General features: G+C 39.0%; 1 protein-coding gene across 1 annotated transcript in view; it reads right to left on the bottom strand.

The window, feature by feature from the left end:
• LOC116713405 (ankyrin repeat and sterile alpha motif domain-containing protein 1B-like) overlaps positions 1–19334 on the bottom strand; it is a 41999-nt gene that overhangs the window by 12949 nt on the left and 9716 nt on the right. Inside the window, exons 2-6 of the mRNA XM_032553548.1 lie at positions 10501–10608; positions 8822–9025; positions 7031–7156; positions 2128–2199; positions 897–991 (exon numbers count right to left, since the gene is read on the bottom strand). Of these exons, the coding sequence (XP_032409439.1) occupies positions 897–991; positions 2128–2199; positions 7031–7156; positions 8822–9025; positions 10501–10608 (605 nt within the window). The remainder of the gene's footprint in view (positions 1–896; positions 992–2127; positions 2200–7030; positions 7157–8821; positions 9026–10500; positions 10609–19334) is intronic.

Genomic DNA, 19334 nt, shown 5'->3' on the forward strand with positions numbered 1-19334 from the left:
ACCTTTAATGTCCTTTCACTCTTATTGCCCAGAGTCTGTTGGGCCTTTTTTTTCAAACTTTGCTTTTTACTGTACCTGAAAAGGAACTAGTTGATTTTAAAGCGGTTAAAAGTGAATTTATAAATTTTTTCAAATAGTTCTTGTTCAATTATTTTTTTCTAATGAAATACAGTTTAGATAATATAGAAGTTATGATGTTGTTCTCCAATCAGCAGATTTATTGTTTTTCTGTGACATATTGAGCCCGGCTTTTGTTGACTCATTAACCTCGTTAATCCTTTCCAGTTCTGTTTGCTGTTTTCAGCAGAATTTCCACAAATTTCTCATTTACTTAATTTTTTTATTTTAGATGTCAGAAATAAAGTCTTTAAGTGATTCATTCTACATGTCTAATTGAGGGCTATTTCAAAACACTACGAGTTTTTTTTTTTTTTAATCAATTCTTGATTCCATTAAAACGTGAGCTGATGGAACTGTTCATTAAAGACATCACAACCATATTTAAATGTAAGGTGATGGCCATATTTCCTTCAATATTCTTAGAAAAAATGGATCATAAATATAAAAGTTCAGTTTGCTTCATCTGCTTGTCTGCTAAAGTGTGTTTTGAACTCCTGTGTCAGAAGTTTTCATACATCACTAAATTTTACTTGCTTGGTAAAACTCTTAGATGAATTTGTGTTATTTTTACACTACTGATTTTTTAGTGTTTATTCCTGAGATCCTCATCATCATTTCCCTAAAGACTGCGGCCTGTTTTAAAGCTGATGTATAAAGCAAACTTCCACACTTTGATCCTGTTTGGAGTCAGACATGACACCTCTGAATGCCACTCTTCCCTTCATGTTTGCTGACCTTTCATGTGTTATTTAGCGTAGGCGTCGCTGGGACCGCACGCTGTTACCTTATTGGTGGCGTCGATGAACTTCACTCCCTTGTAGGACACGGAGAGGACGATGGTCGGCACTTTCTTCATCTGTTCTGTCGACTTCTTGGAGGGCACGGGGGATAAAATGTGGAAACAAAAAGAAGAGGCATCTGTGACTTTTAGACTTTGCATCAGTTTGCCTCAGTCTAAAACGTAGCGCCATCTGAGAAAGCTCATTCAACTGAGTATTGATGGCTTCCTCCTCCATTAAAAGCATATCATCTCCATGAGAATCAACAGAAAATACATTTTAAACCAAATCACCAGCAGCAGGCATTTTCTATACCACTTCATTAAGCCCCTGCAGTATATCTCACCTCATTTTTTTTAATTACGCACACATATCGAAGAGATTATGCAGCAAAGAGCTCGACCTGCCAAAACCTGTTATATATTCAAAGACGTGAGCAGAGTACTTCTTCTTTTTCTGTTTTTTCTCTCTTCCACATTTTATAAACAATTTGTCCTTCATGCCTGCTTTATTTTACCTATTAGTTTTCTTTTTGTTCTCTTGTTCATCCTCTCTGCATGAACAAGAGAGGATGAACCCGGTTACGAACAGGTTATGCCAAAAGATCTGCCAACAGCAGCTGCATTTTGCTTTTCCTCGCTCGTCTGTGAACCTGGAAGTTAAACGTCTCTGTTTCTATCAAGGGATGGATAAAAGGAGCTGCTGGGACAGGTGAGGCAGGTGGAGGTACATTCGCAATGTGCATCTCATTGCACTTCCTTTGCAACCTTGGCGTGTTGCAAAGGGGTTGGCCGAGCAACGCTGCAGAAAGTTGAGAGGAAAGATGCTGCAATGAAAATGGAGAAAAGAGAACGGGACGCTCTGCTCATGAATTTTAAAAGCGATCTTTACGCTGCAGCAGCTCAGAAAGACAGAAGAAGTCTGGGTTACAGTAGACAGACAGTAAGAGAAGCACAATAAGCTATTATAAAGAGGTACAACCAATGATAAAACATTTATTTTAAAAAACAAGGATACAATTAGATCTATTGTTTGGTTGGATTAAAGCTAATGGCACAATGTTCCAAAGGTAATATAGGTTTAATGGAAAAGTTATTTGACAGGAATGTTTTTTTAGGCCTTTACAAATATGACTTAAACTTTTCCCCTTATCTTGGCATCTTGTTGTCGGTACGCAGCCTGTAAACCTTCAGGTTAAAACGTAGAAAGGAATCAGACTGAGCTTTACCCTCATTTTAGCGCAGGCATCTTGTGTGGACTCTGTCCCTCTCAGCTCCTTCACCAACATGGAGCCCAGGTACTGTAGAAAACACAAACAGAAGCTGTTAGCTTGTTTGTCAGCGCCAGATTACAGCAGCCTAATTAAAACCCTGGTGGATTGACAGGTCAACAAACACAGTTAAAAGACAAACAGATTGCAAAGCTTCATTCCATCCATTTATTCTTATATCTAAAAAGTTATGGAAACTTGATTTTTATTACGGTCAATTTGATTCTTTTCAAGAAAAAGGAACAAGGATCAACCTAGACTCATGCTCCATTCTAAGACCAACATGAGGAAATGACTCTGTGTGCAGTTTTGACGATGATGATAAAACAGTCAGAGCCATCCTCCAGTGACGAACGGACCATCCTGCTGACATTAACGGCACCAGCAGGATTCTCTCTGCCTGGATCTTGAGTACAGACAGACACTTTGGTGGAATACAAACTTTTACTTCACCAATAATTCCTATTTTTTATGCGTTTCTGTCTGTAGATTTCAAGTCTAGCTAAATAGTTTCATTAGATGCACACAAACACTGACAGCTGTGATTACATGAACCGTACAGGCTGCCTTAGCTCCAGAAGTGCTGCTTTCTGTCTGACCCTTCAGTCTGAACAAGCAGAATTTCATTTAAAACCATCTACTAATAGTGATAGTGTTACACAGGGAACACACTCAACACCTCATGTTGCCCATCAGCTTATAGAGGAGACCTTATTCTCTAAAGTGGGAACATAACAAGGCTTTCAGTGAATTCAGGGGAATTCAGGGGAAGCACCTGAAGATTTTTCGTCTCATCTGTTTAACTTTGCTCCAAATGACTCAGATAAAGTTCTTCTTACTGACTTCTTATCTTTTATTTTGCATCTTTGCGTCGTTTTCTTAGTGAAGTCTGCTTCCTAATATCAGAAGGTTGGCTGAAAATGTTGATGTTTTGCCCTGAGTGGAGCTAATAACATTAAATCGTTGTGTCAGAGTTGCTGGCAGCTGTCCTGGAAATTGCATTACGCCGCGTCCCCGTGTCAGTCACTGCTGTGCAGCGAAACGTCTTTTTATTGACTTCAAGTTTCCCTCACAAGGCTAAAGCGTAGGACGGCACTCAGGTAAAGTAAAGCTGCTGGACTCTGTCCTCACGCCAACATAAGTTTACAAAAATGTCAATTTAAAAAAAAATGTATTCCAGCATCTAAATATTTTTAAAAGGTCTCACAACAAAAAGGAAAAAATCATGTTATTATATAATTACAAGTAAATTCCAGATTTCGTAAAGCTAGCCGACTCACTATTTATGCATTTTCCATATTTAAAGTCACATCTTACATAATTTCATAGGAAAACTTTGTATTAATAAAAAAAATCTAAACTTCTGCTTCCCATTGGTATAAATATGTTGTGGCAAAAGTTCATTTCTTGCCACTATTCAGATTGAGCTTCATAAATTACATTTAAAAAATACCAATTTACAGTCAGCAATAGATAAAAAGTTTAAAACCACTAGAACATAAAAGACTGGACAGAAAGCAAAGTTTAGTAAGGAGAAGGAGAGGAACGGCGCTGGACAATGAGAGTAATGAGAACATTTGGATGATTACACTTATTGTAAATAAGTCTAGTTGGAAAATTGATTGAGAACAAAACTGGAGAAGAGACACAATCGAGGCTGGACAAAAAGTCATTAAGTTTGTATTAGATTTTTATTTTTAAAAAGTGACGCTTCAGTCTCTCTAAGTCTACATTCAGTCATGAAAAGCTGGTTTTTATTACTTTTTCTCCATCTTGTGAATTCAATAAAAAATATTTTACTATGTTGGATTTATCTTCCAAAGTTTTAAGTGTTTCTCCACTGTTATTGCTTAGATTATGTTGGCAACTAACGATGGTGCTAATAATGTTAGCATGACTCCCCTAAATTGTGAGCTGATATATTTCCTGTGCTGTGGCTGTAAGCTAACACAATAAAGACGCCATCAGAGTCGGCGCTGAAAGCAGCAGAGAGCGTTTTGTTTGTACAGCACTGAAGAACAAGAACTGATTCTGGCTTTTTACCATCCGTCCATCAAAACAAACACAAAGCTGCCTTTTCAGTGTCTTTTCCATACATTTTATTTCTGTCCATCCTCCAACTCCTGGCACCTCGCTGGCATTCACTCCATTGTGGCTCTCGCTCGTTTATCTCACTTTCTGAGTTTCCTTTAGCCTGCTGGACAAAGAACAGGGATCTGGAGGTGCTGTTTGAAAGCACCACCATGTTTCCCTGCAACTTCCTACAACTGAGAGTTAAAACATATAACTTCCTACTCGTCCTAAAGCTAAACTCTGCGCTATTTATAATACCATAAAAATGTTTAAAAAGCTCAAAATAGATTCACATTTTTACTTTGTATCTCTATCAATTCCTTTAGATTAACAGTAACTATAGATTTTTTTTCTTATTTATATGAATAGAGTTTTTAGGAACTAATAATTTGTAATCCATGACTCTCCAAGTTTGTGGGATATAAATATAACATGATGACACAAAAGCCTAGAAGAGAACAGTTTCTTCCTGCAACCACACAGTGAGGATGATGATGAATGCAGAAGAGAAAAGTCTGTGAAGGTCACCATACGCACTTATAGAAAATGGGGTTACCAAGTCTCCATAGCAACATTAAATACACCAAATGGCTGTTTGGAGTGTAGCAGAAAAAAGTCTCACCATTGCAAATGTTTACATTTATGATGGTAGGACGGTGCTAAACTCAGACTGTCCTTTAGACAGCAGAGATGCTAATAATTGTTCCACTAATAATTTTGTTGAAACCAAAGTTTTCTGAAATGCTCGGTGTGTAAACATGCTTCCAAAAAAACCCACTAGCACAGTTTTTACACATCTGTACCTGAATTGCTCACTAATGTTTCCCTTCTTAATAAACCCTCCAGTTTCTTGTGTGAACCGTGTCATAAAATGGGTTTTCCACCAGTCGTGGTTTCATCTGTGTGAGCAGACATTACTAGTGAACACGGCCAGCTCCAGTTGGCTCAAAGAGAGGCTTCCCAGTAACAAGCTGGGATTTGGAGCAACAGCTTGATTTCTGTCAGCTCTGAAGTTGTTAGAGGAGATGCATGTTTACAGATAGATGGTTCTGCTGATATTTTAGTTGAGTATTTTACCAAATAATTACTTGATGTTCTCTTTGTCGATTGCACAAACAGTCAACAGCATGTTTGGTCAGTTCAAAGTCAAACTTTTCATCCAAACAAAGATGATATATTTTAAAATCATGCCTACATTTCAACAAAGCTCACACCGGTCGACTTGTGTAAAATATTAAGTTAACTTATTCCCCTGTATGTGTTTGTGATCTATAATTTATGCCTTCTCTAGCAGATCTGAACTGGATTATTCCTCAAATTACGTCCATATAAGTTTTCCCATTTATTTAATTCATGCGCTGACACTGATTTAGCTCATAACTGTTGTATATCTCCACTGCAACGCTGTCAAATCAATCAGAACAATTTTATTTGAGAGATCCACTTACATTTCCTCTCAATCTTCCTAAGATTTCATTTCTCTCTGCAGTGGTTTTTCCTGCAGCGAGTCAGAAATCATTTTCAGTCCGGATGCTGGGTGTATAACTGTGAAGCCCTCGAGAGGTTCTTTCTGCGCTTACGCGAACATGAAACATCTTTTATGTAACCAACCGAAGGTCTGGATTTTAAAAAACTGACTGCAGGTGAAACAGAGGGAAGCTGATCTCCAGGGTTCAGTCAGCAGTGAACTGAGAATCAACAGAAACAGTTGGATTTGGATTATTTGCAGTGTTTTATGAAAAACTCAAAGTTTAGACACATTGATCTTATCAGTGTTGCATTAATGTGGATCCGTCCGTCTACGGTGTAACGGCACACAGAAACCACAGGTCAGCACGTTTCTGATTTGCTTTACTCAAGAAAAACGAAATAAAATGTCTAATTGTTTTTACTATTGCACTGTGAACAAAGAGTCTCATTCATTTCTAAGCATATTTTGTTTTATTTCATTCTAGAAATTACAAAAAGTGACCAATTTTCTCCAATCAACCAAGAATAAAGCTGTGCAGCCGATACCTGGACACATCATAAACGATATTAAAGCCACTTAAAATGGTCTGCATATTATTTAGGATTATTTTTTAAATAAGACAATGCCAATATTTGTGCGTCAAAAATGTTTAAATGACTTTAGAGTTGTTTGGTTGTACTTGAACGTACCAGATTCCTCCAACACCTCACCAGTCTGTCTGGTAAATGTACTGTGTACCTGAATGCAACGCGCTGTTTGATTTTCACATCATCTGATTTTTCTCTTGTACCACAGATGTTTACATTTGAACTGAAGATGTTTCAAGTGGGTAAATTAAGTTCAATACAGAGTGAGTTATGCTGGCATAAAGCTTTGGTTTGATTGGTTCCATTTCAAATGTCTCTGTAGCTCAATTTCCTTTAGTTCTGCACATAAATGTTTTCCATGGTTCTGGTCTGTCTGTCGGCACAGCAACTTCTTTTGGTAGTTTTATGTTCATGTTGACATAAAGCATTCCTTCATTGGAGGATGAAACACAGTTGGATGTTGAATTTTTGCACCGCCAATCCAAATCTGCAACTTCAACTTTGTTGAAAATGTAAACATTATGCAAAACCTTTGGGCAAATGCCAGGAAAATAACTGATTTAAATTAACTTTACCAGTCAAAAGTCTGGTCACAATAATGCCAGAACCTTGTTGATAGCTCAAAATGTTTGTATCTGGGTGCAACTTTCCACATCAACATACTGCTGATGGGGGTTGCATGTGCATCTTTGACTCTGTGTAAGAACCAGGTTAAAGGGTTTGGACTCACGTAAGCTTCGTAGTCACAGGACTGAAAGATGAGCTTCTCTGGATGATGCTGCCAGTACTGAACAGGAGTGGAGGATGTCGCCTCGTTGGGCGGACGCAATGTGATCGGCTCGCACCATTCGCCAGCCTGAAACGGCAAACAAACACACATTAGCACTGATTGCTTGGCTTATTCTGCCACAGCTGCTCCAGATGTACACTGGATGTTCCGACATCTGAGGAGAAGCGACTCTTCTGCAGGTTCTCCTACTCCAGCTTAGCTTAAGAGTCTTTGCTTTGTCAACAAGCGGATTTCTGAAATCCAAACTACATTCTTCTCAAATATTTGGACATATCAAGCTTATCGTTGAGTCCATTCCTTTATAATTAAATCCAGATTATTACAGCCTGAGAATGTTTTCATAAACCCAATGACTGTTGATGTTTGCCAGGAATTGAGATGAGGAATGTGGAGAGGAGGTTTTCAAACTTCCTACGGCCAAATCTGGGCAAATCCAACCTCCTCAACGTTCAGCTTTTATTAAAAGTTGTTGAAAAACACTGTAAAGATTAAAAAGTTAGTTGTGTCTTAAAAGATATCAGCTGTAATAATTGCCCTCCTGGGATTGAGGCAACCGATCTCAGCAACAATGCGGGAGCAACAACAGGTGTAATGACAGAAGAAAGATCCTTTCTCCCTCCTGTCACAGTTATCTCTCAATTCATGCAAAGCTGACTCATCAGCGCCACCTCAGCGCAGAGGAGATGCACTCTGACACACACACACACACACACACACACACACATCTGGGATTCAGATGCACAACCAGAAGTGTGTTATTCTGCACTGATGAGCTCCGTGATTCACCAAAAGACCCTAATCATAGGAAATCAAAACACAGCTGCCGTGTTCGATGTGTGTGTCTGAATTACTTCACTGCGCTGATTAAAAGTCAAAAGGTCTGAGTTTCTAGTTTGGATGTAATTAAAAGTTGTTGGGAAAAACAAAAAAATATTAATTTGGTGACAAATATATACATATACAACCAAAAGGAAAAAAAAATCTCCTACTCTATAAAAGCCTGTTTGGATGTTTTTAATACAAATTTTAACAAAAATGAGAAATTGAGGGAATATAAATCAACATATTATGAAGAAAGAACATTAAATAAGAACAATAACAACTGCTTCTGTACATATTAAATGAAAACATCCTTATTTTGATGTCCATCTAATGTCTAAAATAATAGACTTGAATGATAAACAAGTTCTTGACCAACATTTCCAAGGATGAGTGCACCATTTAGATCCAAAGAGCAACAGAATGGTGACTGTAGCAGCTTATGGGTCTGATAGGAGCTTTAAAAACTGGAAAATATGTGAAATTAACCATTTCTGCACCAACAATCGTCTACAAGTGGAGAAAATTCAAAATAACACACCCAAATCTGTCTGTAAAAGCAAGTTTGACCTGAAAGCAGCCCGCAAGACAATAAAATAAGTCTTAAAAAACCCCTAAATGTCATCATGGCCCCTTCATACTGCTGCTATTTACATAAAAATGCACGTCTGCATAATCAGAAAGAGACTGAAGATGTCTTCAGATCTGAAGACAAAACAATCAACAACAAGAAAGCTAAAAGAGACAAGTTGAAATAAAATATTGATAAAATAATTTAGTATGCAAGGAAAAGAGGAATAAATTATTAGACTAATGGTAGTCTATAAAAGGATTAATTTTCTCCAGCAAACATGTGAACCATTAATGGTCAGATTTCCTAACCAGTCCCTCCATTCATCCCTCCATCCTCACCATGCTGACTTGAGCCATCTGTCGCTCCAGCTTGGATCGCGGCACGTCGTCAAAGTAGTTCTCGGTGCTGCGCTGCCTGCGCCGCGCGTCCGCCTGCATAATGAGGTGCTGCACGTCCAGAGATCCGCCGGGGACCCCCGCCGCATACGCTGCCTGGCCTACCGAGGGGCTGAGCTGGGGAGGAGTGTGGTTTCCTCCAGGCTCCTGGACAAAACCCAACACAGGAAGCGAGCGTGAGTGGCGACCTCCATCATTTAATAACCTGATTTCCCATTGCTTCTGCTGCAATAGAGGCACAAGGTTTTACTGTCTTTCTAAAGTACTCAGCTTCATAAACTACTGTTTTGAAAATTGGAAAATAAGAGGAAGAATAATCATTAAAACCTAAGAGGTTATGGAGGGATGGATGTTTTTTCTTACATGTCCATTTCTGCAAAAATCTAAAATCCAAACTCCATCTACATGAATATAGACTAATACAGAGTAGTGACTGTGTCTGATGGGTTTTCTATCATTCCTTCTACTGAGCTGCTTACACGCTACAAGATGATGAAGCTTACACTAATCATCTTAACAGAGTCATACATTATAATCTAAGACATCCAATATAATCTCCTTCAATCATAACATATATTTGTAATCACTGCAGAGTTGAACTATCAAGTTTATCGAGCACAAATGAGGCCTTTTCTTTATATGTGATCAAGTTTTTATGTTCAACACATCAGCATATTTTTCTACTTTGCCAAAAAAGTCAAGTGAAGCAGCAAAAATAATAAGAAATTTCTTCTAGTTTGTGTTTTAGCTCCACTGTTCACTGTGTAAAGGGTTCAACTGGGTGGACTTATTCATCACTTCCTCTGCTGACACACACACCCCCCCACACACACACACCCACACACACCCACCGACGCCCACGCACACACACCCACACACACACACACACATAGCATGAAAAGGAAGAGCGCCTTTATGGTGACATACAGTGTTGTTATGACTGGAGAGGAACAGGCTGGGCATTCAGGTGGTGCTGACATCACCAGCAGGAGGATTTATCTTCACAATACATTTAGATAAATAGAGTCGTATTTACTCTTTGTTAGTTTAGAATTAGAATTTGTGCATTAATACTTATTTTAATTGAAATGATCTGATGGAAGGTTTCAGTATGGAAAAAGTAAATATATGAAGAAAATAGTTAAATTTAAAAGTTGTCTCCAATCCTTTATCCATACAAATAACTGCATTCAGATATTAAATCTGAATAATATCCATCCATCTGTACTTCATCTCATTTATCCATCCATCATCCGTAAATCCATCTACATTATTAATCTGTCATTCTGCTTTTCCATCCATCTGTCAATATATTTATCCACTAATCCATCCATCCATTTGTCCATTAATTAACCCATCTGTTTTTTCCCCATTTATCCCTCCCTCCATCTATCTACTAATCCATCCATGCATTCATGTGTCTAAGATTTTTAAGTCCACCCAGTTCAAAGGTTCAGATTTTAAAAGATTTTCAGCCTTAAGTTTATAGTCAGATTTTATATTTATTCTTTATCATCTGGCTAAAGAAAGAGTGGGAAAGCTACAATCTGACTCTGACTCACTGTGTGTGTGTGCGTGTGTGTGAACCGTGTTCACTGTGTTTCCAGCTGTACCATCCTTACCCGTAAGGAAATGGCCCGCGGAGGTTTCTGCGGCGTGTCGTCGTGTAGCCGGTCCCCCAGTGATGCCAGGATCCGCTTTCTGTGCCCAATAAGGTTGATCTTCAACACCTGAATGAACACAGAGACAGCAGAGCGTTGAAAAAGAAACTTTTACAAATGTGGGGTGGAAAGAAACTGATGGGGAACTTTTAATAGATTTGCTTTTCAACACCCAATTCTGGAAATTACTGTAGATGCTGAAGATGAAAGTATGCAGAAAACTGAGGACTCTTGTTTTTATTTACATAGGTTAAAGATTAACACATCTTTTAAGAAGAATAAAATTGCTTTTAGATTAAACAATTAGTTCATTTCTGCATCTTTAATATTTGCACAGTCTCAATCAGAGAAAGCTTCACCAAACGCAGTAGTAAAGGCACCAAATGAACAAAAGTGAAGGCTGTTGCTTAACAAATATTACTAATCATCCAATTATTGGAGGATAAAGTGATAAGAGAGGCAACTTACAAGACAGCTCAATTTCAGCCATTCATAACGTTTTTGTTATGAATCAAACAATTTTTATAAAATGCATCAAATTGAAGCATTTTATAAATCTATACCTTACTGACTGAAATGTATCTCTGGGTGTTCATGCTACGAGAAATGTTTATGAATGGAAAACATACACAGTCATTGATTAGGAGTTGAATTAAAAGTATTTCTAAATCACTGAGATCATTAGCATGCTGTGAGAGATATGAATTTAAAGAATAAATTTTCATCTCATCTGCCATCACAGAAACTTTATTTCATTCTATATTGACAAAAATAATTTCATGAAGACAGCCAGATAATTTTAAACACCAGCTTATCTGTTCTTCTACTTTCTGACTGAGGTTTTCATAGGACTCTTAGTTCCCTGAAGAGATCTGAGTCGAACAACATGAGATTGTGACAAGCTGGCAATTGTCTACATAGTCCCGTCTTGAGGCGCTCATTAACCAGACACAAACACAGTATCCTTCATTCTGCTCCTGGTTGCAGCGCAGGATGCCGGTGCCAGGTACCGAATCCTCTACAGAGACAAGCAGGGACTCTGCAAGGATGTCGCTGGCGCCATCTGCACCTCCTGGCATCGCAAGGAAATTCAGCAAGCTTTTATATAACTGCTGCTTGAGGTCTTCCAAAAAGCATGAAAAAGAAGGCTGCTTTGCATAATCATTATTCTACATCTGTTAAACAATCAGCACAATCAAACTGACAAGTTTCTCTAACAGAACATGGACACACTTTTTCTAAAATCATATATTTTACTATATTTAATTCCAGTTAAACTAAAATGCATAAAATACTTTTCACATCTGTTGTTTCTGATCCAAAGCTTGTCAAGCTCGACTTCAATGCTCAAGTTTCTCCCATTTTCTTTTTTTATTTCAAAAATCCATGCAATTATAACTGAAGCTTCTCAAAAGTGGACTTTCATCACAGAAATTTATTTTGTGAATTTGTAGCCATGTAGAAAACCACCAAGACGATGATGGCCAATAAAAAAGGTTATAAGATCTTCAGCCTTTACGGTGCCTCCTGTGGCTGTGGGGCAGCAGCATGACTCAGTTCTCACAATTCTGTTTCATCACGGATTAATAATTACTCTCACACACATATCCAGAAAAAAGGCGCAGTAACTGCCCCGCATGGTGTGAACTGGTGTGCTACTTGTTGCCTTATGCAACAGCATCCACTTCAGATACACCAGAAGCCTCAACCTCTGCCTGGAGTTCGATTCTCACCATAGCAACAATGGTTGCTGCAGCAGTCACCCACACACACTCTCATCGCTCTTTAAAAAAACAACCAGAAAAAAAAAAAAAAGAAATGTGTGCACTCTCGCTCACATGGAAACAGCCTAAACAGCTGTTAAAAGTGAGGGGGAGAAGATTATATTGTTGCTCTTCAATGGATGAGAATTAACTATTATTAAAACACACACTCCAGTCTCTGTGATGCTGCCGAACTGCTACATCAGCCCATTTAAATTTAAATGATGTCTGTGCATACTCATGTGTGACACTTGTGCCGCCATGTAATCCTAACAGAACAGCTATTCATTAAATCTAAACTCCATTCGCATCAACAGGAGACATAACCTTGATAAGGCGACGTTTGTACCTTCTGTTCCAGCGGCGTAATAATAACTGGAGGAAAAAGCAAAGCAGCTAAATATGATGCTGTCAGAAGTAAGACGTTTTCTCTGTTTTGTCACATTAAAACTACAAACTTTGATGACTTTTACTTTAATTTTATGTGATGAAGCAGCAGAACGTAGCTTATAACTGTGAAGTAAAAAAGATGATTTTCAGTCCCTCTAAGACAGGGCTGTCAAACTCCGTTTCATTTTGGGCCATATCAAAACTCTGAACGTTCTTAAAGGGCCGGTTGAGCCAGAATGTATTGATAAAACCAATTAAACTGTTAAAATATTAACAACCCTCCAGGATTTTGATTCTTTGGTTTTCGTAATCAAAATCACAGATTTTGTGGTGCTAATTTAGAAATATTTGGAAGAAATTTTTATGATATTTGCATTATTGTATGATTTTTTATTCCTCGCTAGGGACTTATTGATATAATTTGGAGTCCAGAGGGCCACATAAAAAGCTACAGCGGGCCAGATTTGGCCCAAAGCCTTGAGTTTGACGCGTTTTGTAAGACAATATATTGCACCTGCCTGGTTGTAGATTTATCTAAAATATTCAAAAGAAAATGCAGCTTGGGGAGCTGACATCACTTGACACAATGCTACTTGGCACACAGCAAATCAGCCAATCATGGAGCGCCATTCATCTTCCTTGCTTTTAATTGGCTATTCCCACAGGATCGGAGAATAAGACTGTACATATTAGCTTCTGGAGTCATGCTATGACGATTTTCACTGTCCGTATTGATGCATATTAAGGTACATGTGATGTTTTTGCTATTAAAATAGGAAGGTATGAGCGAGGTAACAGGGAAGTTTCAGATATTTGCAGATTTCAGCTATTTGAAGGCGGCTGTGGTCTCCAACCCCGCAAATACCAAAAGTCCACTGTAGTTTGGTCTGAATGTTGGGTTTACTAAGCTACCACAGTCCTGACAGAACATTAAAGCATTCAAATTTAATCAAATACATTTTTAATGCTCTAAACAGAATAACCTGAAAGGTTTTAATAAGATTTCCTTATCTAACAGACATACAGAGATGAAGAAGTTATGACTTGTTTTTACCGTTTGTCTCTGACCGCACACAGAAATGTGAAACAGTGGTTAACTGAGCTGCTTCAGTCCACCGGCGCTCCTGGTGTTATCGCCGTAGTATGAAGTCATCTGGGTCACTGTTTGCTTCCTCTTTTCTGCTGAGCTCTTCTGAGTGTCTTCTTTGTGCATCAATCAGGACGCTAATCCTGTTAGCGGCCCCGCTACCCCAGATTGAACGTGCCTGATTAACAGATTAGCCTCCATGCATTCAGTTAACGAACACACGCTTTCACTTCTTCCTGCTGAATTTTTCTCAATCTCTGAAAAGTAACCTTCAAGTCATTTAAGTTGGCGATCAGGATTTAGGAGCAGGAGGATTTGTTCTGCTCTGATTGTGAATAAAGTTGTCATTTTAACACCTTCTTTCAGGACAGTAAAACAGGGAAATCACAAGAACAGATCCACCTCTTTGGAAGCCGAACGATGATGTTTTATTTTGAAAGGAGAACAGAACGCGTCAGATTGAGCTGCATTCACAGTGACCTCTGGCTCGGGACGCTGGAGACAAAAGCCTTTTCTGTGCGTCTTACTGGAGGGGACGCTGGAGCTGGTGGGTTTACTGGAGCGTGAAGCACCAAGGGAACCGACAGTCCAGCCACTGTTTGTGCTCTAGCTAGCACACCGTTTTAATGATGGCAGAAGGAAGAAGTCTCTTTAATTTACACCGACTCGCCAAACTGTCCACCTCATTACCCTCATATTTTCTTTCCTTACGCCTCCCTTCACTTTCTGTCCAGATTCCCTTGACCTCAAACCTCCTCATTTGCCTGGTTCAATTCAAGCATTGTCTTTTTTGTTATCTAGTTAATCTAAAAAGTTGGGAAAAAGACGAGGTTTCACAGCACTATTCACCCATGAAATCTGGCCCCCATTGCCACATCTTTGTTGAAATTTTTGATTTACCTTCTCTTTGCAAGACTGCAAGGTTTAGTTCACTGCAACATCAACAATACCTGCAGCATCTGATGCTAATGGAGCAATTGGGGTTCAAACCTCTGAAGATTCCTCCATTAATTCCTGTAGATCAAAGAATCACTGGCCTAAGCTTACTTTAATTGCCTTGGTCAGAAGGCATTACAGGACAACTGAGTGGTAGTATTGATCAGTAAACAGCTCAGGTCTGTCTGAATGCAATCTTAGAACCTGATTACATGGCTTCAGATACACCAAGGTGACTTTTCTTGTAAGAAAAACAGCTAGCATCGCTTTTAGAGTAGGTTTCAGCTGGATTAAACTAAGAAATGGTATAACGGAGGAAACTAATGCTGTAATATTCATCTGTCGACAGTCTTCTGTATTGCTGTATTTCGGTTGTACTTGGAAGTGGGAAATTCAGACTTCCTAGTTGAAAAAAATCAACTGGAACGCCCTCTGCAGTTGGACTTTCCACTGGGGAAACTGGGAAAAACCCCAACTGCTTACAAACAGACTTTGTGTTTCAATATGGCCGCTCCTCGCATCAACAGTAGTAAAACGTGGTGGAAACATATTCATTTTACATGGCAAACATGTAAAAGTATATCATAAATTATATGCAACACTAAACTGACTCTGGCTCTCGAAAACTGGAGTTTGATCATTTCAGGTGGTAGCGATTCAACACCATGTAATTCTCTACAACCTGGATAAAAGTAAATGTTAAAGATCCTCTTTCTGTATAAAAAGTACTGATCTAATTTGCTGGCTCAAGTTTGTGTATTAGCAAAGACATTTACATTTACAGAAACGACTCGTCTCGTTTTTCACCCCAGTCATTGACATTTTCCTGACCCTAAATACTGAATCACTGCCGTCCTCCCGCTGGTTCTTTTTCTTATTGTTCCTCTGAGCTTTCGGCTGGAATGATTAGTATCGATTTGTCTGGACTCACGAGTTACTGCGCACACCGGCAGCTCCAAGACACAACATCTAACCCCCTGAAGGCAAGCAGTGCTGGGCTCGGCTGAGTTCATGACAGTGATGTTCACACTTCGCCCCGATATTCCACCACAGCTGCTGCTAACGGGGCACTCACAAAGAAAACTAACTAAATATATATGTTTACTGTTCACACACACACATCATTCTTGTGGCGATGGCTTATGAGAAACTAGAGATGACTGGTTTCTTAGCAACCAGAGGGGAGTTACGAGTAGATGTGTTAAAAAATGATATGAGCAGCAACCAATGGGACGGGTCGTTTCACAGGCAGCCAATGAAAGCTGGCTGTTAATAAGTCTGCCTACATGGAGACAGATATATCTCCATTAATAGCATGAGAACTGTAACTATGACTTAGAGAACAGATCACGTGTGTGTGTGTGTGTGTGGGGGGGGGGGGGGGGGTGTGTGTGGGTGGGTGGGTGTGTGTGTGTGCAAACAGCCAAATGCTGCAGGATCTTGACTGAAATGAGATATCTCGATGCTTACGCACCCTACTGTACGCAGAGGGGCTCATGAATTCCCAGTAAGATGGGAGGAAATGGTCTCTGGGTTAATAAATGCTTCAAGCCTCACACTGGAACCAATCTTCACACTGCAGAGAAGCACAAAAAGCTCTCCTCGGGAGCAGAGCTGTGCATGTGTATTTAGAAAAATAGAAAGCAGTGGCACCAGAGTTCAGCCACCTTTTGGTCTTTCCACAAAACAAAAAAAACACTCATGAAGGACTAAACACTTTTTTATTGAAGGTTTTAATGTCAGTTTGTAGACAGTAGGTCGTTTTTCTACCAGCTAAGGTTGAAGCGTCCAGGTTGGTGATTTTTACATTGTGTTGGTTCTGCAGCAGCTGCTTGCAGTCAGAGCCAGTAAAGCGTGAAACTTACTGCACATGCAATATTTTATCCTGGAAAAGATTAAAGGTGCATAATCAGGATAGCATGATGCTTATATCAGCCATACGGGCTGCTGTGGAGATAGATGCTAATAGGATTAGCTTTGCATTAGCTACCTGCTGTTTACTTTAACAGAGTTCTGCTGTTGGATTCTCACATCAGGCAAAATAAAGGGGAGGTAGGATCATGGTATGAAGATGAACACACTTTACCTAAAAGATGTAAGAGAAACATTTCCTGTTTTGGAATCACAGACTGATGATTTGTGTTTGAAAATAAATAATAAGGCTTTTTTTAAATCATTTTTTGACATGGTGTGATATACACAAATCATAACTTAATATGTGGAACCCAGAAAATGAAAATCGCAGCGCTACTAAGCTAATTTGTGCTGTTTTCATAATAAAATAGATTGGAGTTTGTGATTTATAAATGTGAAACAGCCTAAAAGTAATGAATATTATTGTGTGACACTTTATATGAGCAGAACAAATATATATTTTTAAAGTTTTTCTAATTTAGTGGCTCTAAATGAGGTCAGATCAGAGCGGTTTACGGAGGCTGGCAGTGAACAAAGATCAGACTCAGAATATCTGGTTGTCTTGTAACTCATAAAAAATAAAAACTTCTCATAAAATCACCCATTGAGTGCTTTCTATGAGCTTTCCTATCACAAAGTAATGATCTGATAAAGAGTAAGAGTAACCAAGCAGAATCCAAAGTAAAAATCTGGATGATTATCTGCTTCATCTCACTGCTCAATGAGAGAAAAACAGTTTATTTTCCTTTCCTTCCTCCTGCTGGAATCTCACTCATCCTTCCCTTTGTTTACCTCCCAACTTTCCTTCCCTTTATGCTCATACCTGACTGTTACTTTGTTCACTTTCATAACTTTGTAGGACAAGTTCATGCAGGCTGGAAATGAGTGAAATTCTTCATGTAATTGTTGGTTTTATAACAGAGTCTGAGCTAAATCTCTGCCTGTAGCCCATAAATTGAACTTTTTGTGGTGATTTTTCCCTTTGACGATTAAAAATCTCTTTAAAAAATGTCTGTTACCTCAGCCACCATGGTGGTGATAAAATACAACACAGACCAATTATTTTGCCCCTTAGGGAACAAATAATTGAGCAAAAGGTAAATTTAACCTGATTGCTATTTTTTATGTCTGCAGCTGGTTTGAAGATAAACTAGATTTGTATTTTTTTTTATGTTAAAATAATTCTGTGAACATTACATCTTTCAGATGCCAAAATGTGGCCCACCACTCTAAAATATGCATGACTAAGAACTAAAAGAATTATTACTGAAACAGAATGACTTCCTCACTATGAGGAGAGCCTATTGCATAACCGAGCAGGCACTTCAGCTACATTTTTACTAAAATGTAGAACATCAAGACCAGGGATTTACCAGCAGGAGACAAACAGCTCAAACTTGTGCAAAAATGAATCGTTGACTCACCAAAGCCTCATCTGCGCTTTGATACTTTATTGCAAATCCTGCATAGTGAGCACTAAAGTCCAGATCCACCACTTGCATGCACAGACAGTAAATTAGTCCAGTCAGCTGTGGAGATTGAGTGCCCTGGACTAGTTTAGTGTGTTGTAATCATCTCAGCCTTAATGGAGAAAGAGATTAAAGATACATAAAACAACTACAAGCAGTATCTGGATCAACTGTATCTGGGTTTCACAGCTATACGTTATCTCTCTTTCCCCATCTTGTCCCAAACAGCTTACCTCTTCTCGTTCCAAACACAGCAGCAGTTCACTCCCCTCGTCTTATTTCCTCCTGACCGCTGCTTTGTTGCTGTGCAGGACCAGAGCTTTATTTTCTCCTCTCTCTTTTCTCTCTTATCCACGCTGTCCTATCTTTACTCCTCGCCTCCTCACCGCCGGCTTTGTCTCCCTTTCTCTCACCCTCACTCCTCTCTGCAGATCTCCAGAGCTCAACAACTCCTCCTCTTCCTTCAGCTTGCGGCAGCCGGGCTACATCTCTTGCATGTCTCTGCCTGAGCTCTGCCTTTCTCTCTCCGCTGCACGCACAATCCCTCTCCCCGCGCTCTCTCTGTTTCTACCAGGCTTACGTTCACCCTCCTCCTCCTCTTCCTCCTCTAGCTCATCTCTATGGAGACACTGAGCTTTGACTGAGACAAGCTCGTGCTCGCAAGGAGTGGAAGCTCGTCTGTTTTGTGTGCAGCCCAAGTTGAAAGAATCCAACAGCGGTGCAATCATATCATGAAGATTTTTAAGAAAAAAAATCTTATTGGGGCGTAAAGGAGCTGGAGAAAAGAAATCGTCTCCTTGAAGATTTCTTTTGTCAGATCATAAAACCTTTAATACGAAACACATACAAAATATAAAATGCTTTCTTAAAATGATTCCCTCTATCCAAACCAACCACAGAATTCAAAACTGAACTTACTGATGTGTTTTGGGTCATGAGTTTAGAAACTGGTGGTCATTACAAAGTAATGCTCATCTGTTTTGCCTACTTCATGTTGTCACTCAGGTTCTTTTTCAGTGGTTTCCTGATTTTACATGTTAATTGCCGCTAATTTATGGATCAACAAGTGGATACCTAAATTGTTTCCCACAGAACAAAGTTTGTTTAAATAGCTTTTCTACTTTTAAATCAGTAAAAACAGAATTTGAAAACTGCAATTTGTCTTTACAAAGCTTATTTATGTCTAATATTAACATTCAGTTGATAACTATGATAAAAAACTGAAACAATCTGTTA

Source organism: Xiphophorus hellerii, chromosome 22 (assembly GCF_003331165.1).
Source record: "Xiphophorus hellerii strain 12219 chromosome 22, Xiphophorus_hellerii-4.1, whole genome shotgun sequence".
NCBI classification, from domain to species: Eukaryota; Metazoa; Chordata; class Actinopteri; order Cyprinodontiformes; family Poeciliidae; genus Xiphophorus; species Xiphophorus hellerii.